General features: G+C 41.0%; 2 protein-coding genes and 1 non-coding gene across 5 annotated transcripts; 2 read left to right on the top strand and 1 right to left on the bottom strand.

Annotated features, from left to right (window-relative positions):
- Positions 1–2640, top strand: bag2 (BCL2 associated athanogene 2). Its single transcript, XM_041900000.1, has 3 exons — positions 1–281; positions 768–877; positions 1420–2640. Exons 1-3 carry the CDS (start codon positions 157–159, stop codon positions 1812–1814), a joined length of 630 nt encoding a protein of 209 aa, XP_041755934.1. The 5' UTR covers positions 1–156; the 3' UTR covers positions 1815–2640.
- A 4273-nt stretch (positions 2641–6913) lies between these two features.
- On the bottom strand, positions 6914–24630 carry LOC121575023 (ras-related protein Rab-23). Of its 3 annotated transcripts, XM_041887794.2 has the most exons (8): positions 23369–24630; positions 22862–22943; positions 20871–21111; positions 18704–18789; positions 16593–16749; positions 16358–16440; positions 16158–16250; positions 6914–8287 (listed from the first exon to the last, which is right to left on the bottom strand). In XM_041887794.2, the coding sequence occupies exons 3-8, from the start codon at positions 21023–21025 to the stop codon at positions 8154–8156; spliced, it is 708 nt and encodes a 235-aa protein (XP_041743728.1). In that variant the 5' UTR covers positions 21026–21111; positions 22862–22943; positions 23369–24630; the 3' UTR covers positions 6914–8153. The 3 variants fall into 3 exon arrangements, with proteins under 3 accessions (XP_041743728.1, XP_041743732.1, XP_041743742.1); XM_041887798.2 differs by lacking the exon at positions 22862–22943; XM_041887808.2 differs by lacking the exons at positions 22862–22943; positions 23369–24630 and adding an exon at positions 21471–22098.
- trnas-uga lies at positions 11769–11844 on the top strand. The gene has a single exon. It is a non-coding gene; the product is annotated as a tRNA-Ser (tRNA).
- Positions 24631–24747: the final 117 nt, after the last annotated feature.

Below are 24747 nucleotides of genomic sequence, written 5' to 3'. Positions count from 1 at the left end.
GAAAGGGAAGCTCCAGCCCATGTTTGGAAATGTTTACTCTGGGGTGCTGTCTGTCAGGCAGAAACCTCTAGATTGCACTCTAGGGACCATCTAGTAGTGTACCGTTAGGTGTCCATTGGAATTGAATCTCGAGGGAGATCATTCTACTAACTAAACATGGCTCAAGCAAAAATCCACCATGCTAAAATGACTGAAGCCGCTAAAGGCAAATTCAGCAGATCAATGTCTATGGCAGATCGCTCCGGACAACTACTTGAAAGTTTGGACCAGCTGGAAATAAGGTATTTTGCAGAAGGCTAGCCTAACAGCATGAATACTGTATGAAACAGTATCATATAAATGTTTTTATCTAGTATCTTTAAAGAATACACACAGTAGCCTATTAGACTACACAATCTCTCCGTGTGCTACTACGGTGCCATGCGACAGCTGCTTTAAACTCTGATTCTAAACAGACAGGTGACAGTGGAAGAAGGAAGAAAGTTATCTGAATACGTGTGCACACTAAAGTGCAGAATAGGACCTTATCGTTTACAATCTGGTTTATTCGAATATTTTACGGTGCCAAACTGTGTTTGTCCTCTAAAATAACAAACCCATAGCCTTATTTAAACAGTACATTTAAATAAAATAAAAAATCAACACTGAGAAACAGTTGTAGCATAGGCAATGGGATGAATAATATGTTCACAACAGTCTCTGAGTCTCGTAGGTCTACACTCACCATATTCTATAGAAATATCTCATGGCAATGACATCTGTTTTAGGGTGGAGGCTTTACGTGAAGCCGCAACCTCAATGGAACAGGAGAGAGAGTGCTTACTGGATATGATACAATCCATAAAGAATAGTGAAGAAATGCGCAGCATTTGTGACGGTAGGCTATGTGTTGTTTGACAGCCATCAGATAACTTCTGCCTGCAGGCTTCTGCATAGGCCTACATTTGGTTGAATTAATGGGACACTTAACTGGTTGGAATTCTTATTTAAAGGGATAAATCACTCCAAAATAATGTTTGTCAGATGTTTTTAGATCTAAAAAGGGGTCTTATGTTGAGTACAAGTCCTGCCATATCTTGTTGAAATCCAGCTATATAGCCTACCTCAATCCAAAATGAATGGAAAAGGTAGGCACCATGCAATTCCATTTGCTGTTCATCTTTTCCATTCATGTGGGATGTTTGGGTTATAGGCCTATAGCCGATCTACATTTATGGCAGACAGGAATTCTTACATTTTAGTCATTTAGCAGACGCTCTTATCCAGAGCAATTTACAGTTAGTGAGTGCATACATTTTTCATACTTCTTGACATTAGAACTTCTGTAAGGTTTTTGTACCTCTGATAAACTTTTACCTTAGAGTGAACTGTCCTGTTAACACCTACCTCTGATAGCACTGTGCTATATCTCTATTTCAGGAGAGAGAGAGGAACTATCTTTAACTGCTAATCGTCTTCTGGGTAGGACGCTAACAGTTGAAATCTCAGTGGAAACCATAAGGAACTCCACACAGGAGGATGCGTTACACAAGGCTACCTCTTTGATTGATGAGATTGCAACAAAGTTGCTTGACGACATGGATGGTGCCAGAAAGCGCCTGATGGCACTGCACGCTGCCTGTGTGACCGAGGCACCACCTGTTCCTATCGATACAAAATTCCAGACGATCGTCATCACCTGCGCCTTGGAAGATCAGAAGAAAATCAAGAGGAGGCTTGAAACTCTGATAAGGAATGTGGATAATGCTGAGAAGAATATCAAGATAATGGATTTCCAGAAAGTAGATGACTTAAACAGTGCCAATGGCAAATGAAGGCACTCATACTGATCCCCCTAATAGCCCTAATCAATAGAAAGGCATAATATACCTCATTAGGCCTACATTGGGAGACCAAACTCACTATTACCTATTTTCTCACATAATTAGTTGACAAGATGGCATTCGCCCCATCTTCCTGGCATGGCATGAGGCATATGCATATCAATCAGTTCCCTAACATTTGAACCTATAGATTTTTTTAGTGCTTTGAACATTTGAACAGCTCTTACAACTACCATGGGTTGCACCTCCGTCACTCTGTCATGTCGTTGCCATTGTTATGAACGTTTTACAGACGGCAAAGCCATATTGATACCCAAATGTCCAGTGATTCCCAGTCATTCTGGACAGAGGCTAATGATTTTTTGTCTAAATTACACTATAGTGGCCTGGAAATACTGTTTGTCAAAAGTAGCTAGCAATGCTAACGCTAGCTAAAATTCGGTGGTCTCCCCTTAATCTTAACTAGCTAGCTAACGTTATACTGATTCTAAAGTCAATCTGGCGACATCAAAATGATGACAAAAGGTTTTCCTACTAATTTTTTTCCTCCTTTTGAAATGTAATTGTATTTCCAAGCCACAATAATGCACTTTAGACTAAATCTTAATCAACGCCCAAAACAATATTGTGACAAAACATGCAACCCATGATATTACTAACACTGTCACATTCAAACCCTGTCACCACAAATTGCATATAAAATTATTGCAAACTTTAATAGTATTAACATTCACATTATTTTCTGAATGTGAATTTACAGTTGAAGTCGGAAGTTTACATACACCTTAGCCAAATACATTTAAACTCAGTTTTTCACAATTCCTGATATTTAATCCTAGTAACAATTCCCTGTCTTAGGTCAGTTAGGATCACCACTTTATTTGAAGAATGTGAAATGTCAGAATAATAGTAGAGAATTATTTATTTCAGCTTTTATTTCTTTCATCACATTCCCAGTGGGTCAGAAGTTTACATACACTCAATTAGTATTTGGTAGCATTACCTTTAAATTGTTTAACTTGGGTCAATCGTTTCGGGTAGCCTTCCACAAGCTTCCCACAATAAGGGGTGAATTTTGGCCCATTCCTCCTGACAGAGCTGGTGTAACTGAATCAGGTTTGTAGGCCTCCTTGCTCGCATCGCACACGCTTTTTTAGTTCTGCCCACAAATGTTTTATAGGATTGAGGTCAGGGCTTTGTGATGGCCACTCCAATACCTTGACTTTGTTGTCCTTAAGCCATTTTGCCACAACTTTGGAAGTATGTTTGGGATCATTGTCCATTTGGAAGACCCATTTGTCTTGAGATGTTGCTTCAATGTATCCACATAATTTTCCTTCCTCATGATGCCATCTATTTTGTGAAGTGCACCAGTCCCTCCTGCTGCAAAGCACCCCCACAGCATGATGCTGCCACCCCCGTGCTTCATGGTTGGGATGGTGTTCTTCGGCTTGCAAGTGACCTCCGTTTTCGTCCAAACATAACGATGGTCATTATGGCCAAACAGTTCTATTTTTGTTTCATCAGACCAGAGGACATTTCTACAAAAAGTACGATCTTTGTCCCCATGTGCAGTTGCAAACCGTAGTCTGGCTTTTTTATGGCGGTTTTGGAGCAGTGGCTTCTTCCTTGCTGAGCGGCCTTTCAGGTTATGTCGATATAGGACTCTTTTTACTGTGGATATAGATACTTTTGTACCTGTTTCCTCCAACATCTTCACAAGGTCCTTTGCTGTTGTTCTGGGATTAATTTGCACTTTTCGCAGCAGAACGCGTCTCCTTCCTGAGCGGTATGCTGGCTGCGTGGTCCCATGGTGTTTATACTTGCGTACTATTGTTTGTACAGATGAACGCGGTACCTTCAGGTGTTTGGAAATTGCTCCCAAGAATGAACCAGACTTGTGGAGGTCTTGGCTGATTTCTTTTGATTTCCCCATGATGTCAAGCAAAGAGCAAAGAACCTCCAATTGACTCAAATTATGTCAATTAGCCTATCAGAAGCTTCTAAAGCCATGACATCATTTTCTGGAATTTTCCAAACTGTTTAAAAGGCACAGTCAACTTAGTGTATGTAAACTTCTGACCCACTGGAATTGTGATACAGTGAATTATAAGTGAAATAATCTGTCTGTAAACAATTGTTGGAAAAATTACTTGTGTCATGCTCAAAGTAGATGTCCTAACCAACTTGCCAAAACGATAGTTTGTTAACAAGAAATGTGTGGAGTGGTTGAAAAACAAGTTTTAATGACTCCAACCTAAGTGTATGTAAACTTCCGACTTCAACTGTACCTACACACTGCCTTATGTAGTTTCAAAAAGCACACAGGCTGTCACTCATTTAGGCATTTCAAAATGCATCTAAATTGTTTTTGTTTAATCATCTTAATATGATAATTTACATCTTAAGTGTTAATCATTGACATGGTATCTATTGACAGAAATGTTTTGCTACTCTCAGGTCATTACAGTAAACTTGGATTATAGGTCACAACCTAACTCAAAACAAAAGGTTAATATCTTAATATCTTTATGTAGGGATGTGTTTGGTACAGTACGTATGGAATTGTGAACAACCACTCCAGAAATAGCTAAAGTAACAGTATCTGTGAGAGCTCTTTGCTGTGACAGATGGCCACAGACATCATTAGAGACAATGTACTATGTCAATACATCATGAATAGGCATTTCACATGCAGGTGCAAAGGGAGCAAAATGCACAGCACATGCACGTACGGAATACTAGGCAGTCATTTTAGATTTAATAAATAAATATGATTGATGTATTCCACTTGCTGAAAGGCATTGTTATTCTACAATTTTGGAGGGATGGTCTCATTCCAATGTTTATACCTGTAATTCTAACAAACCACACACAATTGAAAAGGAGGGTAAATTAAACAATTATTATAAGTATAGCCAATACGTTCTTACATTAGTTTTTTTAAATGCATCATTTCAAATGTAAATTGTGTACAATAAAACTGTGTACGTCAAGATTTACAATCAGCCGTGTGTAAAGTGGAAATTACAGAAACTGTTGAAGAAAACAATGAAAATAGAGGCTTTATTTCTGCTAGATCACCATCAAACAGATTGTCAACAAAGCCGCAGGTGCAAGTACTGCATGTGTGGCACACCTTGAGACACTGTTAAATCAAAGTAATACAAATTAACAAACTAGGTGAGATATACACTGTACCAACTACTTTGTGTCACACAATTCTGACAAAATGTAACATTTAGTTTAAAAGTATTTTGCCTGGTCCCAGGGATATAGTGCTCTTGCCTACTCCAAGCTGACCAATGTTTGGCATGACAATTCCATAAGAGTTGGAAAGAGAGCAGAAACAGACTGCCACTCAGGCTAGGTTATCTAGGTACAAAGTTCATGGAAGCAGTATGTAATAAATCAGTAAGCCATCTGTAATAACATAACATCAGAATGGATTACAGTGATTCTCACAACACCTGAGTGAAAGCGCACTTGACCGTATATTATTTTATAAGAATGGTAACTGATTGAATTATTAATGAATTAAATGGTCAATATAAACATTGTGTATTTTCAGGAGACAAAAAAATTATTAAACATCTCATTGTTAAAGTGCCTTTAGTCCATTTTAACAAAATGGAAAATGTTTAATTTTTACAAACAGCAACTGTTAAGGGATGGTGTGTGATTTACAATATTTACTGAGCAGGCGTCTTTAAAACAAACTAGTTAAACAAAACTATGTTTAAGATACACAATGAATGAGAATGTAAACATACATGGACAAGGCTTTGTGGCATTAACTGTGGTTCCATATTCATTCACTTGGAAAAACCAAACAAGGCAAGCATGCAAATTTTCATACAACATTTACTGATACCAAAACACAGGCTAAATATTAGAGTACCTTTTCAATATACAGTAGAATGTCCTTATAACCATGGTGCCATTTTGATTTGTGAATAGTATTAACGGGTAACTGGAAGTTATAATGACGAGCACAGTATAAAGAATAATGAGACTTTCCTTTCTGTCCTAGAGTGAAATTAGAACAGGAATACTAGTCTTGCCTCAAAAGGCAACATAGCGGTCAGAGTGGAAACAGTACAGAACACTATCCAAGCATGATGACTAGGCGAGAAAACTAAGCCATTACAAAGCTATCCTGTAGTTCTGTTCATAATGTTAAGAACATTCAAACAAGAGGCCATTAATTATGAGATCTGTTTTCACTCACACATAAAATGTGACATTTCTTTAGTAAACAATAATGTAGTGTTACTTTCTCCTGAAACTAACAAATACACAGTCCCAGTCAAAAGTTTGGACAAACCTACAAAAGTGTGTCCAAACTTTTGACTGGTACTGTATACTGAACAAAAATATAAACACAACATGTAAAGTGTTGGTCCCATGTTTCATAAGCTGAAATAAAACATCCTGGAAATGTTCCATATGCACAAAAAGCTTATTTCTTTCAAATTGTGCGCACAAATTTGTTTACATCCCTGTTAGTGAACATTTCTCCTTTACCAAGATAATCCATGCACCTGACTGGTGTGGCATATCAAGAAGCTCATTAAACAACATGATCATTACACAGGTGCACCTTGTGCTGAGGACAATAAAAGGCCACTAAAATGTGCAGTTTTATCACAACACAATGCCACAGATGTCTTAAGTTTTGAGGGAGCGTGCAATGGGCATGCTGACTGCAGGAATGTCCACGAGAGCTGTTGCCAGAGAATTTAATGTTCATTTCTCTACCATAAGTCGCCTCCAATGTCACTTTAGAGAATTTAGCAGTACGTCCAACTGGCCTCACAATCGCAGACCATGTGTAACCACGCCCGCCCAGGAACTCCACATCCAGCTTCTTCACCTGGGGGATTGTCGGAGACCAGCCACCCAGACAGCTGATGAAACTGAGGAGTATTTCTGTCTGTAATAAAGACATGTGGTGGGGAAAAACGAATTCTGATTGGCTGGGCCTGGCTCCCCAGTGGGTGGTCCTGTGCCCACCCATGGCTGCATCCCTGCCCAGTCATGTGACATCCATAGATTAGGGCCTAATTACTTTATTTCAATTGACTGATTTTCTTATATGAACTGTAACTCAGAATCATTGAAATTATTGCATGTTGCATTTATATTTTTGTTCAGTATAAATGTAACAAATATACATCTTAGACTCACAAATATGAGCACATTAAAGATGTTACAATTGTACCACAGTAGAAACAAATATAGCACAGATATGATTTAAATGCAGCAATATGTAACATGTAAACAATTGTGATTTCTAGTATCACATGAAACACCTGTGTGTGCTAACCAGATAAAGAGGGATATATTGATTGGTATGTTCTGTGTAACAAAACCCTCTTCACTGGCTCATCCATTCTATAAGATTAGTACATTTGATAATTTTGTGACTGAAGTAGAGGGCCTATTGTGTGAATTTCAAATTGTTTTGGTAATATAAGAGCACATTCTATTAGTCTTTGTTGTAATTCAATATTCTCATACAACTACCAATCACGCCTACCTTCCACTTTAAAATATGTACATTTCTTACAACAATAAAATGTTTAGAAACTATTTGGCACTATGTTAGGTTTTAGGCAACGCATTGTCTGCCAACATTGGTTAAACACTTAAAATTCATATAAAAATACCTTTCAGAAAACAATAAACAATTATGTCCAAGTCTTTATCCATGATATACAGCATATATTCAACCATATTCCATTAATATTTTAGAAAAAGATGGTACCAAATAATCTGTATATCTCTTACAATACAAACATATTGCACAGATGAACAGTCAAATGCACAAATGGTAAGCTGCAAAAGTCACATATGAACATACAAATATGTCTTGTTAGTGAACTAGAATGGAACCCTTCCCTACAACATGTTGAAGGGTGTAAATGGGAAAACCCTGCAATGCCCAACTACAATTTCCCAAAAGATATGCTTCAAGCATTCCATTCATGCTACAACATAGCGTCTGTGTTAGGTTTTCGTATCCATTGCAGCCACCAGGAGGACTATTGTTACTGTCGCCATTCTGGTGCTTTATATCTCATATCTATCTATGAGAATCAAAGGCTGGACTGGATCTGTAAAGATGCTCAAAGTCATGATAGGCAAAATGTGCAGGTGCAGATTAGATCTAGGTTGAGCTCAAACTTGATATAACATACCATATCCTATGCAGACTTTGGTCTGTGAAAGAATGTACCCCTATAATACACAACCATTCATCAATTGAGACTCTTTCCCTCACATATGGCAGTCAAAACTTACAGTATTGCAGGGAATGGATTGATTCTAAAGAAGACTGCAGCTACCGAAGAGGTTTTTGCTCTTCTTGGTCCTCTGTTTGTTAGGCCGCAAGCTGATGACTTCGCAGCCATTGCTGGAGTTCTGACTAGATAGGTTACTACTTGTGGTGTTGAAAACGCCTGTTAGGGTAGAGATGTGTTAATTAAGTGATACAACTTTTAAAAAATACTCATTTCTGACACGCAAAAGCTACTAAGAATATCCTAAGAGCACGCATATGAAATAGCCCTTGTATGTCTATGCGCGTGTTCTGAAAGATAAGTTGAGAATTATAATAAATACCGCTGTGATGTCATTCATTAGTCCAAATCTGTAGTTCACATCCCTATACAACAAAACTCATGCAATTTACAGTATGAAAGTTATTTTTTAAAAAATGTTTTAGGGGGTAGATCAGCTTTAATATTTCAGATAGATTGTAACTTCCATCAACGTAATTGTCTGCATCACTTCCAATCCCCCATGTTTTTTCTCTCGCATATACAGTGGGGAGAACAAGTATTTGATACACTGCTGATTTTGCAGGTTTTCCTACTTACAAAGCATGTAGAGGTCTGTAATTTTTATCATAGGTACACTTCAACTGTGAGAGACGGAATCTAAAACAAAAATCCAGAAAATCACATTGTATGATTTTTAAGTAATTAACTTGCATTTTATTGCATGACATAAGTATTTGATACATCAGAAAAACAGAACTTAATATTTGGTACATAAACCTTTGTTTGCAATTACAGAGATCATACGTTTCCTGTAGGTCTTCACCAGGTTTGCACACACTGCAGCAGGGATTTTGGCCCACTCCTCCATACAGACCTTCTCCAGATCCTTCAGGTTTCGAGGCTGTCGCTGGGCAATACGGACTTTCAGCTCCCTCCAAAGATTTTCTATTGGGTTCAGGTCTGGAGACTGGCTAGGCCACTCCAGGACCTTGAGATGCTTCTTACGGAGCCACTCCTTAGTTGCCCTGGCTGTGTGTTTCGGGTCGTTGTCATGCTGGAAGACCCAGCCACGACCCATCTTCAATGCTCTTACTGAGGGAAGGAGGTTGTTGGCCAAGATCTCGCGATACATGGCCCCATCCATCCTCCCCTCAATACGGTGCAGTCGTCCTGTCCCCTTTGCAGAAAAGCATCCCCAAATAATGATGTTTCCACCTCCATGCTTCACGGTTGGGATGGTGTTCTTGGGGTTGTACTCATCCTTCTTCTTCCTCCAAACACGGCGAGTGGAGTTTAGACCAAAAAGCTCTATTTTTGTCTCATCAGACCACATGACCTTCTCCCATTCCTCCTCTGGATCATCCAGATGGTCATTGGCAAACTTCAGACGGGCCTGGACATGCGCTGGCTTGAGCAGGGAGACCTTGCGTGCGCTGCAGGATTTTAATCATGACAGCGTAGTGTGTTACTAATAGTTTTCTTTGAGACTGTGATCCCAGCTCTCTTCAGGTCATTGACCAGGTCCTGCCGTGTAGTTCTGGGCTGATCCCTCACTTTCCTCATGATCATTGATGCCCCACGAGGTGAGATCTTGCATGGAGCCCCAGACCGAGGGTGATTGACCGTCATCTTGAACTTCTTCCATTTTCTAATAATTGCGCCAACAGTTGTTGCCTTCTCACCAAGCTGCTTGCCTATTGTCCTGTAGGCCATCCCAGCCTTGTGCAGGGCTACATTTTTATCCCTGATGTCCTTACACAGCTCTCTGGTCTTGGCCATTGTGGAGAGGTTGGAGTCTGTTTGATTGAGTGTGTGGACAGGTGTCTTTTATACAGGTAACGAGGTCAAACAGGTGCAGTTAATACAGGTAATGAGTGGAGAACAGGAGGGCTTCTTAAAGAAAAACGAACAGGTCTGTGAGAGCCGGAATTCTTACTGGTTGGTAGGTGATCAAATACTTATGTCATGCAATAAAATGCAAATTAATTACTTAGAAATCATACAATGTGACTTTCTGGATTTTTGTTTTAGATTCCGTCTCTCACTGTTGAAGTGTACCTATGATAAAAATTACAGACCTCTACATGCTTTGTAACTAGGAAAACCTGCAAAATTGGCAGTGTATCAAATACACACACACAGTGGGGAGAACAAGTGTATATATATATATATACACACACACATCCTTTTTTAAATTATATTTCCCTTCATTACTTTCCAACCCCACCACCCCTTCCCCAATTGGAATAAACTAGTGAACAACAACACTTACGCCTCTACTTCCAGCCCATACATACTATATACATTTTATGGACACAGTCAAATTCTACAATAAATTATATTTTGTTTGTTTTTACTCCTGAACTTCCTCCGATCATTTTCATGATGACCATCTGGTTTGCTTCTATATGCCATATTTTTCTAACTGTGCTCTTTCACAAAAGCTCTCAACCTATAACCTACATACTTATTATGGACACAGTATGCTTTACATTAGTTATCTTGTTGTTATTAGTTGTTGTTATTAGTCCCATCCTTCAGCTCCATTCAACACCTCCCATCTTTTTCTTAACACCATCCATATTGGATTTCTATTTCCCATATATTTTTCAACTGTACTGTGATGTTTTACAAAAGTTCTGAACATTTCTATTCTCATTGTTTCTACAGATTGTAAATTGAAAATAAACATTTTTGCTAAAAGTATTATTATATTATTGATCAATTGACTATGACTTCTCAGATCACCCAGTAGTGCTATCTGCAGGGTTAGCTCCAGGTAAATATTGCAATCCTTTAGCCATTCCTGGACCTGTGTCCAAAAACAAGCTACAGATGGACAGTACCAAAACAAACGATCTAATGATTCTGTCTCTTCGCAGCAAAATCTGCAGAGCTGGGAAGATTGTATCCCCCATATAAATGACATTATATACAATTCTTGCTACCAATATAATAATTTAAATTGAAGAATTATAAGTTTTGAATCCGGCGTCGTTTTGCGTATCAATTAATTTTTTATTTTATCTTGCGTATCAATTCATAAACACTATGCCATGGAATCGGTACATCAAAAATCTCTTCCCAACTATTTTGCAATCTATATGGGACGGCTGTCAATCCTTTGGTCCTTAAATGAAACTGGTATACTTTTTTTATTTATCACAATTTTCTTTAACCAATTATATTCTTTAATGCAAGGCCGACAGACAAGTTCCTTACTTTTCCCCCCTTCCACTTTCCTTTTCCATTTTTGCAGTAATGCTGCAATTATTTGGTTGTAATTTTGGGTAGAGCAGACATTTCCATATGTTTTTGTTAGCTGCATGTGCGACATAACTCCACCAGTCCTACCAATAATATAATTTACGAAGATTATACCTTTTTTAAACATTGTCAAAAAATTGTTTTTTTTATTAATTAGTATATTTGAGTTTAACCACAATATTTGTTGCATTATTTGTTCTGTCGTTTCTGGAGGATTAAATTGAAATTGCAACCAACTTTATATGGCTTGTTTTAGAAATAGTGATACAGTATCAAAGTTTACTTTGAGTTGTTCTGAACACTATGAGCATATGTTCACCATATTGTGAATAAAATTAGCCACGGTAAACTCACCTGAATGCACTTATGACTACATTCAGTGCATACCACTGGTCCCGTGTAGCTCAGTTGGTAGAGCAAGGCGCTTGAAACGCCAGGGTTGTGGGTTCGATTCCCACGGGGGACCAGTATGAAGAAAATGTATGCACTCACTAACTGTAAGTCGCTCTGGATAAGAGCGTCTTCTAAATGACTAAAATGTAAATACCAAAGTTGAGTTTTAATAAAATACTGCAACACCGTATTTTATAATTTAGCTAGTCATGTTGGCAATAGAATAAGCTTTCAAATAATACACCGCAATCCCGATTTGTAATTGGACCGATGTTGAGAACGCAGGTGTGTGCTCCAAACAAAAACTTAAAATGGGCTTGCGTCAGTAAAAGCTCTTCCAAACTTATTTCAATTATTCAGTCCTATAAATGCCATATCAATTGTGAATGTATCTTGCTTATTGAGAATGTGCCTCGCACATACAATACAATTTATAGGAGCCTAATATAATTTTTTCAGGACAAGTGCGAATGTAATGCGTAAAAGACCTTTAGGCCTACATGTTAAAGCCAACTAGAACGATGTGGACTGCAAAAACGCCAAACATATTTAGCAAAACTGGATGCATTCTACTGTGAGAATATTCTGTGCCCTCCAGCCGAATTGGAGTTGATGATTACGCAAATACCGTCAATAGCCTACACAACCGCATGCAGTATTAAGCCATGGACAACGTTCATTGCCCAAGTGAGTGGTCAAGCCCTCGCCACACCTACAACTTATTTATTAATCAAAACCCAGCCCTTTTGCGCCACCGCCAGCTATTGCGCACGATTCCCGCTGTGAAAATACCCACAACTCGAACCCACAACTAGAAAGCACCATGTGGCTGTGCTAAGATTTACCATTAGGTACAGTGCATTCGGAAAGTATTCAGACTCCTTGACTTTTTCCACATTTTGTTACGTTACAGCCTTATTCTAAAATTTATAAAATTGCCCCCCCAACCTACACACAACACCCCATAATTACAAAGCAAAAACATGTTTTTAGAAATGTTTACGAATGTATAAATAAATTAAAATATCACCTTTACATTAGTATTCAGACCCTTTACTCAGTCCTTTGCTGAAGCGCCTTTGGCGGGGAATACAGCCTCGAGTCTTCTTGGGTATGACGCTACAACCTTGGCACACCTGTATTTTTATTTTATTTTATTTCACCTTTATTTAACCAGGTAAGCCAGTTGAGAACAAGTTCTCATTTACAACTGCGACCTGGCCAAGATAAAGCAAAGCAGTGCGATAAAAACAACAAGAGTTACATATGGGGTAAAGCAAAACATAAACTCAAAAATACAACAGAAAATATATATACAGTGTGTGCAAATGTAGCAAGTTATGGAGGTAAGGCAATAAATAGGCCATAGTGAAAAATAATTACAATTAGTATTAACACTGGAATGATAGATGTGCAAGAGATGATGTGCAAATAGAGATACTGGGGTACAAATGAGCAAAATAAATAACAATATAGGGATGAGGTAGTTGGGCGGGCTAATTTCAGATGGGCTGTGTACAGGTGCAGTGATCGGTAAGGTGCTCTGACAACTGATGCTTAAAGTTAGTGAGGGAGATAAGTGTCTCCAGCTTCAGAGATTTTTGAAATTCGTTCCAGTCATTGGCAGCAGAGAACTGGAAGGAATGGCGGCCAAAGGAGGTGTTGGCTTTGGGGATGACCAGTGAGATATACCTGCTGGAGCGCATACTACGGGTGGGTGTTGCTATGGTGACCAATGAGCTAAGATAAGGCGGGGATTTGCCTAGCAGTGATTTATAGATGGCCTGGAGCCAGTGGGTTTGGCGACGAATATGTAGTGAGGACCAGCCAACAAGAGCGTACAGGTCACAGTGGTGGGTAGTATATGGGGCTTTGGAGACAAAACGGATGGCACTGTGATAGACTACATCCAATTTGCTGAGTAGAGTGTTGGAGGCTATTTTGTAAATGACATCGCCGAAGTCAAGGATCGGTAGGATAGTCAGTTTTACGAGGGCATGTTTGGCAGCATGAGTGAAGGAGGCTTTGTTGCGAAATAGGAAACCGATTCTAGATTTAACTTTGGATTGGAGATTCTTAATGTGAGTCTGGAAGGAGAGTTTACAGTCTAACCAGACAACTAGGTATTTGTAGTTGTCCACATACTCTAGGTCAGACCCGTCGAGAGTAGTGATTCTAGTCGGGTGGGCGGGTGCAAGCAGCGTTCGGTTGAAGAGCATGCATTTAGTTTTACTAGTGTTTAAGAGCAGTTGGAGGCTACTGAAGGAGTGTTGTATGGCATTGAAGCTCGTTTGGAGGTTTGTTAACACAGTGTCCAATGAAGGGCCAGATGTATACAAAATGGTGTCGTCTGCGTAGAGGTGGATCTGAGAGTCACCAGCAGCAAGAGCGACGTCATTGATATACACAGAGAAAAGAGTCGGCCCAAGAATTGAACCCTGTGGCACCCCCATAGAGACTGCCATAGGTCCAGACAACAGGCCCTCCGATTTGACACATTGAACTCTATCAGAGAAGTAGTTGGTGAACCAGGCGAGGCAGTCATTTGAGAAACCAAGGCTATTTAGTCTGCCAATAAGAATGCGGTGGTTGACAGAGTCGAAAGCCTTGGCCAGGTCAATGAAAACGGCTGCACAGTACTGTCTATTATCGATCGCGGTTATAATATCGTTTAGGACCTTGAGCGTGGCTGAAGTGCACCCATGACCAGCTCGGAAACCGGATTGCATAGCGGATTTGGGGAGTTTCTCCCATTCTTCTTTGCAGATCCTCTCAAGCTCTGTCAGGTTGGATGGGGAGCATTGCTGCACAGCTATTTTCAGGTCTCTCCAGAGATGTTCGATCGGGTTCAAGTCCGGACTCTGGATGGGCCACTCAAGGACATTCAGAGACTTGTCCCGAAGCCACTCCTGCGTTGTCTTGGCTGTGTGCTTAGGGTCGTTGTCCTGTTGGAAGGTGAACCGTCGCCCCAGTCTGAGGTCCTGAGCAGGTTTTCATCAAGGATCGCTCTGTACTTTGCTCCTTTAATCTTTCCCTCAATCCTGACTAGTCTCCCAGTCCCTGCCGCTGAAAAACATCCCCACAGCATGATGCTGCCACCACCATGCTTCACTGTAGGGATGGAGTCAGGTTTCCTCCAGACCTGACACTTAGCATTCAGGCCAAAGAGTTCAATCTTGGTTTCATCAGACCAGAGAATCTTGTTTATCATGGTCAGAGTCTTTTGGGCTGTCATGTGGCTTTTACTGAGGATTTGCTTCTATCTGGCCACTCTACCATAAAGGCCTGATTGGTGGAGTGCTGCAGAGATGGTTGCCCTTCTGGAAGGTTCTCCCATCTCCACAGAGGAACTCTAGAGCACTGTCAGAGTGACCATCGGGTTCTTGTTCACCTCCCTGACCAAGGCCCTTCTTCCTTGATTGCTCAGTTTGGCAGGGCGGCCAGCTCTAGGAAGAGTCTTGGTGGTTCCAAACTTCTTCCATTTAAGAATGATGGAGGCCACAGTGTTCTTGAGGACCTTCAATGCTGCAGAAATTTTTTGGTACCCTTCTCCAGACCTGTGACTCGACACAATCCTGTCTCGGAGCTCTACGGACAATTCCTTCAACCGCATGGCTTGGTTTTTGCTCTGACATGCACTGTCAACTGTGGGACGTTACATAGACAGGTGTGTGCCTTTCCAAATCATGTCCAATCAATTGAATTTACCACAGGTGGACTCCAATCAAGTTGTAGAAACATCTCAAGGATGATCAATGGAAACAGGATGCACCTGAGCTCAATTTCGAGTCTCATAGCAAATAGTCTGAATACTTATGTAAATAAGGTATCTGTTTTTAATACATTTGCAAAAAAATTCTAAAAACCTGTTTTCGCTTTGTCATTATGGGGTATTGTGTGTAGATTGCTGAGGAAAATGTTTTATTTAATCCATTTTAGAATAAGGCTGTAACGTAACAAAATGTGGAACAAGTCAAGGGGTCTGAATACTTTCCGAAGGCACTGTACATTTTGTTAAAAGAGAGCCCGGAGACAGACTTCTTACTCAATACCCTTTTTTGGTCTTATGTTGTATGAACTCTACATTTTACATGAATGTTTTCATGTTACTGAATGTAATTGACAAATGTATAGTAAAGATAAAATGTAAATGTTATGCATAATGTGTCTCATATTTTATTATTTTCTTGGTAAGAAGCATTTCAATGTGGGCATGTTCATGTACAATTTCCAAGAGTGTAAGGGTTTAATGTTGTTGGTGGAAAAAACAGATCCAAAATGCTAACTGTCATTGCAGAACTAGCAGTACTAGACAAATCCCTCTGTGGCATTGTACAAATCAGTCCCAGAGGTTTGGACTACCTGGCGTGGTTATCAGGATGCTTACCAATTTTATTGCCTGCTGTATGCACTGCCTCAGGTTCCTCTGCTGTTTGCCGCTTGAGTCGCTGCAGATACTTATCTGCTAGGTATTTGAAAACTGAAAAGAAGAAATGGTAGAAATTTAAATTTGGGGTGATTCCCATTGCATCCTTCCTAACATAAGTTATTTTAACTGGTCAGTTGTACACATTTTCTGCATCTCACCCTCATTGACATTGAGGTCCTCCTTTACGGAGGTTCGGTAAAACCTCAACTTGAGCTTCTTGGCCAGACCTTCTGCCTCCTCGCTATAGTACCAGGAGAAAAAGATCATGATTACTGATCAATTCTGCCATGCTTGAAATATCAGAATATCTAATGAAGACGTACGTTCTACAAGCCATGCATCTTATACAACAGGCCAAGTTCAAGAAGGGAAATGGGTCACAGGAAGTGTTACTTTTTGATCATCGTGTCATCCAGAAGGTCTATCTTGTTCTGCACCAGGACAGTGGGGATGTCTCCCACCTCTATCTCCACCTTCTCCCACCAGCTGCTGATCGCCTCAAACGACTCCCTGTCGGTGGTGGAGAAGACCAGTACACACGCCTGGGCACCTGAAACACATACAAAGAGCAGCTGTCACCACAATGCTAAGAAATGCTGGATCTTCACACAGTTACAGTGGGGAGAACAAGTATTTGATACACTGCCGATTTTGCAGGTTTTCCTACTTACAAAGCATGTAGAGGTCTGTAATTTTTATCATAGGTACACTTCAACTGTGAGAGACAGAATCTAAAACAAAAAAACAGAAAATCACATTGTATGATTTTTAAGTAATTCATTTGCATTTTATTGCATGACATAAGTATTTGATTACCTACCAACCAGTAAGAATTCCGGCTCTCAGAGACCTGTCAGTCACCTCCTGTTCTCCACTCATTACCTGTATTAACTGCACCTGTTTGAACTCGTTACCTGTATAAAAAGACACCTGTCCACACATTCAATCAAACAGACTCCAACCTCTCCACAATGGCCAAGACCAGAGAGCTGTGTAAGGACATCAGGGATAAAATTGTAGACCTGCACAAGGCTGGGATGGGCTACAGGACAATAGGCAAGCAGCTTGGTGAGAAGGCAACAACTGTTGGCGCAATTATTAGAAAATGGAAGAAGTTCAAGATGACGGTCAATCACCCTCGGTCTGGGGCTCCATGCAAGATCTCACCTCGTGGGGCATCAATGATCATGAGGAAGGTGAGGGATCAGCCCAGAACTACACGGCAGGACCTAGTCAATGACCTGAAGAGAGCTGGGACCACTGTCTCAAAGAAAACCAATAGTAACACACTACGCCGTCATGGATTAAAATCCTGCAGCGCACGCAAGGTCCCCCTGCTCAAGCCAGCGCATGTCCAGGCCCATCTGAAGTTTGCCAATGACCATCTGGATGATCCAGAGGAGGAATGGGAGAAGGTCATGTGGTCTGATGAGACAAAAATAGAGCTTTTTGGTCTAAACTCCACTCGCCGTGTTTGGAGGAAGAAGAAGGATGAGTACAACCCCAAGAACACCATCCCAACCGTGAAGCATGGAGGTGGAAACATCATTCTTTGGGGATGCTTTTCTGCAAAGGGGACAGGACGACTGCACCGTATTGAGGGGAGGATGGATGGGGCCATGTATCGCGAGATCTTGGCCAACAACCTCCTTCCCTCAGTAAGAGCATTGAAGATGGGTCGTGGCTGGGTCTTCCAGCATGACAACGAACCGAAACACACAGCCAGGGCAACTAAGGAGTGGCTCCGTAGAAGCATCTCAAGGTCCTGGAGTGGCCTAGCCAGTCTCCAGACCTGAACCCAATAGAAAATCTTTGGAGGGGAGCTGAAAGTCCGTATTGCCCAGCGACAGCCCCCGAAACCTGAAGGATCTGGAGAAGGTCTGTATGGAGGAGTGGGCCAAAATCCCTGCTGCAGTGTGTGCAAACCTGGTCAAGACCTACAGGAAACGTATGATCTCTGTAATTGCAAACAAAGGTTTCTGTACCAAATATTAAGTTCTGTTTTTCTGATGTATCAAATACTTATGTCATGCAATAAAATGCAAATTAATTACTTAAAAATCATACAATGTGATTTTCTGGATTTTTGTTTTAGATTCCGTCTCTCACAGTTGAAGTGTACCTATGATAAAAATTACAGACCTCTACATGCTTTGTAAGTAGGAAAACCTGCAAAATCGGCAGTGTATCAAATACTTGTTCTCCCCACTGTATGTTGTGGTACATAAGAAGAAGCTTTCGAATCAAATAACTGATTAGTATTATTTTATTTTTTTATGTATTATTTATATTGTTCAATTTCCATACACACCAGTTTGTATTTCTTGTGTTTTGTTTTAACAGAAATAAAATATGGACATAATGTTAGTTGGATCGTTCCCTGTCAGGTCTTGGTGCAGTTCGACAGCTAAATCCATTCTGAAAAATGACCTGAAACATGAGAGGTTGTCTGACAGACCCAGTGGAGGAGTATCATGTCCTTCCCTGGAAGTGAGGAGTCTTACCGCGGTAGTAGGCCTTGGTGATGGCGTCAAACTCTTCCTGCCCTGCGGTGTCCCACAACATCAATCTCACGTCTTCATCATTCACTCTGGGAAGGGAACAGAAAAGGGAGTTTAAATACTTTGTATTGTGTGTATACATTTCTATACCTGAAACTATTCATTTAACAGTTCTGCACTAGAAGAGGGATAGTGTACTGACTGTCAAATGTCCTCCACACCTTTATTGCCGTATAAAAAAACAATACTTTAAGCCTTCAGTGAGCGGACCTTCATCTGGCTATTCTGCCTGTATTATTCAATGCAGTTAGTTACAGTTTTCAGGGTTCTCTCTGGCATTTCCTGAGAATAACTATGCCTCCTTATACATCTGGGCACTGCATGTCCATTATCTGTGACCAAAGCCATTATCATGCCTTATTCATAAAACAGCTGAATGAAATACCGCTTGACACTTTACATGCAAGTTATGGGTTTGCTTCACATCTGTTAAGCATAAAAATAAGGAAAAATACTTACTGGAACGATAAGGAAAATGAGTGGCTTTGGGAAGCAATTTATATATTAATTTTTTACCCCCTTTTCGTGAAATCCAAATTGGTAGTTACAGTCTTGTCCCATCGCTGCAACTCCCGTACGGACACGGGAGAGGCAAAGGTCGAGAGCCATGCATCCTCCGAAACACGACCCTGCCAAGCCGCACTGCTTCTTGACACACTGCTCGCTTAACCCGGAAGCCAGCAGCACCAATGTGTCGGAGGAAACACAGTACAACTGGCGACCGTGCCAGCGTGCATTTGCCCGGCCCGCCACAGGAGTTGCTAGAGCGCGATTGGACAAGGACATCCCGGCCGGCCAAACCCTCCCCTAACCCGGACGACGCTGGGCCAATTGTGCACCGTCTCTCCCGGTCGCGGCCGGCTGAGACACAGCCCAGGATCTAACCCGGGTCTGTAGTGACGCCTCAAGCACTGTGATGCAGTGCCTTAGACCGTGCGCCACTCGGGAGGCGGAAGCACATTTTTTTGCGTTAGGCCAAAACCTTAAGGTCTTTCTCGAGCCAAAACACAGTTACCTAAAACAGTTTCAGTTAGACATGGATGACAGGGATCTCTTATAAAATAACATTTTAAGAGATGGTCTGTGCAGCTAGAATGCGTGTATTTTGATTTCAATGATCACTTAGGACAGAGGTTCTCAAACCTCTCCTGGGGACCCCCAGTCGTTCCATGTATTTGATCTAGGCCTATTCCAGAGCTAGCACAGCCGATTCAATTTGCCAACTTATCATCAAGCCCTTGACTAAGTGAATCAAGTGAGTTAGTTCAGGGCTACAACCAAATTGTGAAACGTCTGGGGGTCGCGAGGAGAGGTTTGAAAACCACTGACTTAGGACTCAGTACGGTCCCCTAGATCTCTCGGTATGGCTGCTATTGTAATATACCTCCTTGTCGGATTGTACTGTATGTATGCATATATGTAAGAGTTGTACTTTGTATTTTGATGCATCTTCAGTGGTCCCTTTCAGCTTCAATATGCTCCCCTAGGTCTCTAGGCATGGCTGCGATTGTAATATAACCTTGCCGTATTGTACCGTATGTATACACTGAGCATACCAAACATTGGGAACACTTTCCTTTATTGAGTTGCACCCCCCCCTTTTGCCATCAGAACAGCCTCACGGACTCTACAAGGTGTTGAAAGCGTGTCATAGGGATACTGGCCATTGTTGACTCCAATGCTTCCCACAGTTGTGTCAAGTTGGCTGGATGTCCTTTGGGTGGTGGACCATTCTTGATATACACGGAAAACTGGTGTGAAAAACCCAGCAGTGTTGCAGTTCTTGACACAAACCGGTGCGCCTGGCACCTACCCTGTTCAAAGGCACTTAAATGTTTTGCCTTGCCCATTCACCCTCTGAATGGCACACATACACAATCCATGTCTCAATTGTCTTAAGGTCTAAAGATCCTTATTTAACCTGTCTCCTCCCCTTCATCTACATTGATTGAAGTGGATTTAACATGTGACAACAATAAGGGATCATAACTTTCACTTGGATTCACCTTGTCAGTCTGTCAAGGAAAGAGCAGGTGTTCTTAATGTTTTGTATATTCAGTGTATTTACATAGGCTATGTATGACACACTGCCAATAGAAAATCTCCTTACAGTATCTGCCTCTCCAGGAAGTCCACACCAATGGTCTTCTTGTAGTCCTTGGTGAAGATGCCCTTGCAGTAGCGCTGGATCATGCTGGACTTCCCCACCGCACCATTGCCCACTACCACCACCTTGATGGCCACTTCCATGTCCTCCTCTAACATGGCTGTATGTTGCTGGGCTTTCCTAACACTTCCAGGCAGTCTGGTGTTGCTTCAGGGGGGCTGGCACTGGATCAGTTAGACACCTCCTGAAAGAGAAACAACGACACAAACTTACGTTTTACATATTGATAAACCTGACTTAAGGTCTTATTGTTATTTTCTCTGCACAAACCTGCGTCGTTCTGCAGCTCGAATATCCAAGTTATATTCTCGCTGACTGACGAGCCTAGCCCACATAAAAACATCCTTCTGTTTGTTCAGCAATATGATGTACTTTGTTTAGATGAGGAGAACACTTTCTACCTCACTGCTCCTCAGTCTTCCCACAAAACCATCACTTGCTGGCCCGCCGGTCTGCTGTTTTACAGCTGAGTGTAAATATTAGCCAGTGCATCAATTTTACATTTTAGTCTTTTAGCAGACGCTCTTATCCAGAGCGACTTACAGTAGTGCGTGCATACATTTTCAGGCTGCAGCCCTCTGAGGTAACGTCAGCTGATGGGTTCCTCGTCCTTACATGCTAGTCAGCTTCACTTAGCTCAGTCACTGCCTCCGTCTTTCTGCTCCCACACACTTTTCCATTAGGTAGCTGCCTGGGCCTGGCTGGCTGCCTGGGCCTGGCTAGGAGAGGGTGTAGCTGACGTGGCAGGGATTAAAGTGTTGAGGGAACTGACAATTTAGCTAAATCCCAGATCTCCTGGATATGAACAGGCAAACATCCCCACGACTCCACCCATGACAGCCCAAACCCTTTGCCTGGTAATGTGATCGACAATATCACAACATGTTGGCCTAAACAAAGTATTAGCTTTGTAGTAAAATAATACTAGAGGCTAGTGCTATGGGCCTATCGTTATCAGTGACCTTAAGTCCAAACAAAACATTGTGTTCACTGGGTTTGACTTAACCTCAGACTATGCAAGGAATGTGTTGTTGATCTGTCTAGGGTTCCACGGCACACAAAGCCAAGGTGGGCCTTTTTCCTGAATTTAAACTTTCAGAGCTGTTTGTTATCCTTAGCTAGTCCGATTCATAAAGTGGATGATCCGAAATCCAAACCCCACTGTAAACGGGCTGGTGTCTCAACCACAATGAAACCACTACCTTGATGCCTATTAACCAAGCCATGTCCTTGTGTAACCTAAATTGAACACAACAAGCAAAGCTTATACAGGCAAACATGGAATATTCTAGGTAGATGAGGCTACTAGGCGACTGGAATGCCCACAGATTGAGTTACAAAGTAGAGCCTCTCCCGCAACGTCTCACCAAAAGTAACTGAATACAGCGCTGGCTGTAACTTAGCTGCATGCAAGGACACATCAGCTTCGATTTTGCAAACTCTGTTGAAGTGACATGCACTTAAAGGAATTCTGCTCAAATTCAGCAGATGCAGCAAACCTTGCCAGAACTGGATGTTTCACTGTATAAAAACATATTCCCTTACATTGACTCTTCAAATATGCTCTGACTGGCTAGATTTAGCATAAAATAAGACATTTGTCTTAGAGGAACATGCTGGTATGTCTAGGCCTACCTGTAGACTGCATAGTTATTAGCCTGACAAACTGGTAACTAGGCATTCATCCACAGTGCTTGCGTAAACACTCCATTAAGGTGGTCACAATGGCCTACTTTAAATTGGTAAATTGGAAGACAGTTAATTGACAAATTGCTGAACATCAACAGCAGCTGCTGATGAGGTTCACTTTAGAATGACACCACTAAACAACATCTAGCTACAGTTTGTACGCCAGATATGTGATAACTATGTTTCCATTACTGGGCGTTACAGGTTTGATTATACAAAACGCTGCCATAGATTTTTCAACTAACCTGCTCTTGGCGATAAGGTCTTTGTTCTCAACTTCTGGGAAAAAGGTATCTTATAAATGTCCGTGTCCAGTTACAGGTGGTTCTACAAAAAAAAAAAAAACTGAGAAAGATATTAAATACATGTTTTGTACCTGTAACGCCCAGTAAAGCAAACATAGTTATCACATATCTGGCGTAGGAACTGTAGCTAGACATCATCACCAGGGAATTCTGCATGCAGTGAGCTGAGAGAGGATGGGGCATATTGCAAAGGTTTAGGACTTGCTGAACAGTGTTTGAAAAAAAGTGTTTTTTAAATCCACGAAATAAATTTACAAGATGTGAGATTCATGCAAGCTGATGATTTCACAGTAACGTTAATAGCTAGCTAGTATTAATGTTATTTCTGATCGGTGGCTGTCCAAAGATTGATACACATTCTCCCTCATGAGGAACACTGAAACAATATCTGGGACAACGACTGGCAACAATTGTATCATTTTGAGTGATAAACTAATTGTTTCTTACCGGCATTACAGTTACATGACTGTGCGACTCTTGCAGCTGCAACCGTTCTTATTATACCTCAGTTGCTGCAACAGGACTACAAAATAGAATTGCTGCGCAATGAAAGAGAAATAACGGCTGTTTTTTTCCCCTGGCCCAAAATAAATATAACAAGTTATAATGAAAACTGTACCGTAGTAACAATGTAAATCGTTGTAATAATTTGAAACGCTAATTTAGCTAGCTAGCTCGCTAACTCGCTAAACTAAAGAACGATGTATTGTCCGGCCTCCACGTTCAGCTAACGTTAGGTAGCGCGTCTCCTCCGCGTAGCTACAAATAGCACCTAGCTGGGCTTGCTACTAGCACTTAGCACTTTAACGTTTGCCAATGTCATAAATCATTCAACAATAACTAGCGAAAACTATAATGACGTTGACACAAAAAAGAAATTAATATCAAAGCTTTTCATAGATGTAATAAGTCGTCTAATTCTATTTCACAAAGCGACGATTTAAAATCAAGACATTTTGGTTGCCTTGCTAGCTGTTTGCTTGGCTCTCCCACAAACTGCAAGCTACCACAGCCACAAAGTCATTATGGCTAAACCCCGCCTTTTTCTATAATTGATTTTCCTAAAATCTGATTTTAAACCTAACCCTAACCTTAACCACACTTCTAACCTTATACATAACCCTAACCTTAAATGAAGACCAAAAAGCGAATTTTAGTTTCCATGCATTTTTACTTTGTGGCTGGGTTACTAGTGACAACCTACAACTGCAGTCCGGTTGCTATAAACGCTTTTAGTTTCCGGTAGCTAGAAGATCCACCATTCACTGCAACTCTCTTCTGTCCCTGGGTCAGTTTCTGAAATACAACGCGTGTAAAATACCATACTCCTAGCTGATCTTGTCTGTTTGTGGCCAGGTTATGTCGTGATTAAATTACAAATTACTTCACAGATTGTGTGGCTACTCCCGCTATACACTGATCAATGGTCAGTTTTCCTAGTTATATTTTTCCATCCACCTCGGAGTTTGCGGGACGGGTGTTCTGATCCTAGATCTGTGGTTAGAGATGGAAGAATGTCATGAGAGACAGAGTCGGCGTCACAGACAGAAGGGGTAACACATATAAAGCTGAAGCATCCGTTTAGAAAGTCGAGGGTAGTGGTAGAGGACGAAACTGGGCCAACATCCTGCGAATTGTCTCATCGATTAAACATCTATCTCAATACATTTGTCTGTTCCCAAAACTACAATCTGTTATGAACACAGTGAACTACGTTTTATAGACTTGACGCTTTGCCAAAGTAAAAAAAAATGGCGTTGTTTATAAGGAGTGCAAGGTCGAATTATGTTTGTGCACACGCGCACTTCACAGAGGAGGCGTTCCCT

This window comes from Coregonus clupeaformis, chromosome 1 (genome assembly GCF_020615455.1).
Source record: "Coregonus clupeaformis isolate EN_2021a chromosome 1, ASM2061545v1, whole genome shotgun sequence".
Lineage (NCBI taxonomy): Eukaryota > Metazoa > Chordata > Actinopteri > Salmoniformes > Salmonidae > Coregonus > Coregonus clupeaformis.
Note: the sequence above shows the minus strand (reverse complement) of the source record. Positions and strands in the feature narration are given on the sequence as shown.

Excerpts from the sequence above, each read along its gene's own strand:
- bag2 (XM_041900000.1), top strand. The coding sequence starts at position 157 with ATGGCTCAAGCAAAAATCCACCATGCTAAAATGACTGAAGCCGCTAAA. Across the intron at positions 282-767 it reads TTGGACCAGCTGGAAATAAG|GGTGGAGGCTTTACGTGAAG; the intron begins GTATTTTGCAGA and ends CATCTGTTTTAG. Across the intron at positions 878-1,419 it reads AATGCGCAGCATTTGTGACG|GAGAGAGAGAGGAACTATCT; the intron begins GTAGGCTATGTG and ends TCTCTATTTCAG.
- LOC121575023 (XM_041887794.2), bottom strand. The coding sequence starts at position 21,025 with ATGTTAGAGGAGGACATGGAAGTGGCCATCAAGGTGGTGGTAGTGGGC. Across the intron at positions 18,790-20,870 it reads TTCCTGGAGAGGCAGATACT|AGTGAATGATGAAGACGTGA; the intron begins GTAAGGAGATTT and ends TTCCCTTCCCAG. Across the intron at positions 16,251-16,357 it reads GGACCTCAATGTCAATGAGG|TTTTCAAATACCTAGCAGAT; the intron begins GTGAGATGCAGA and ends TCTTCTTTTCAG.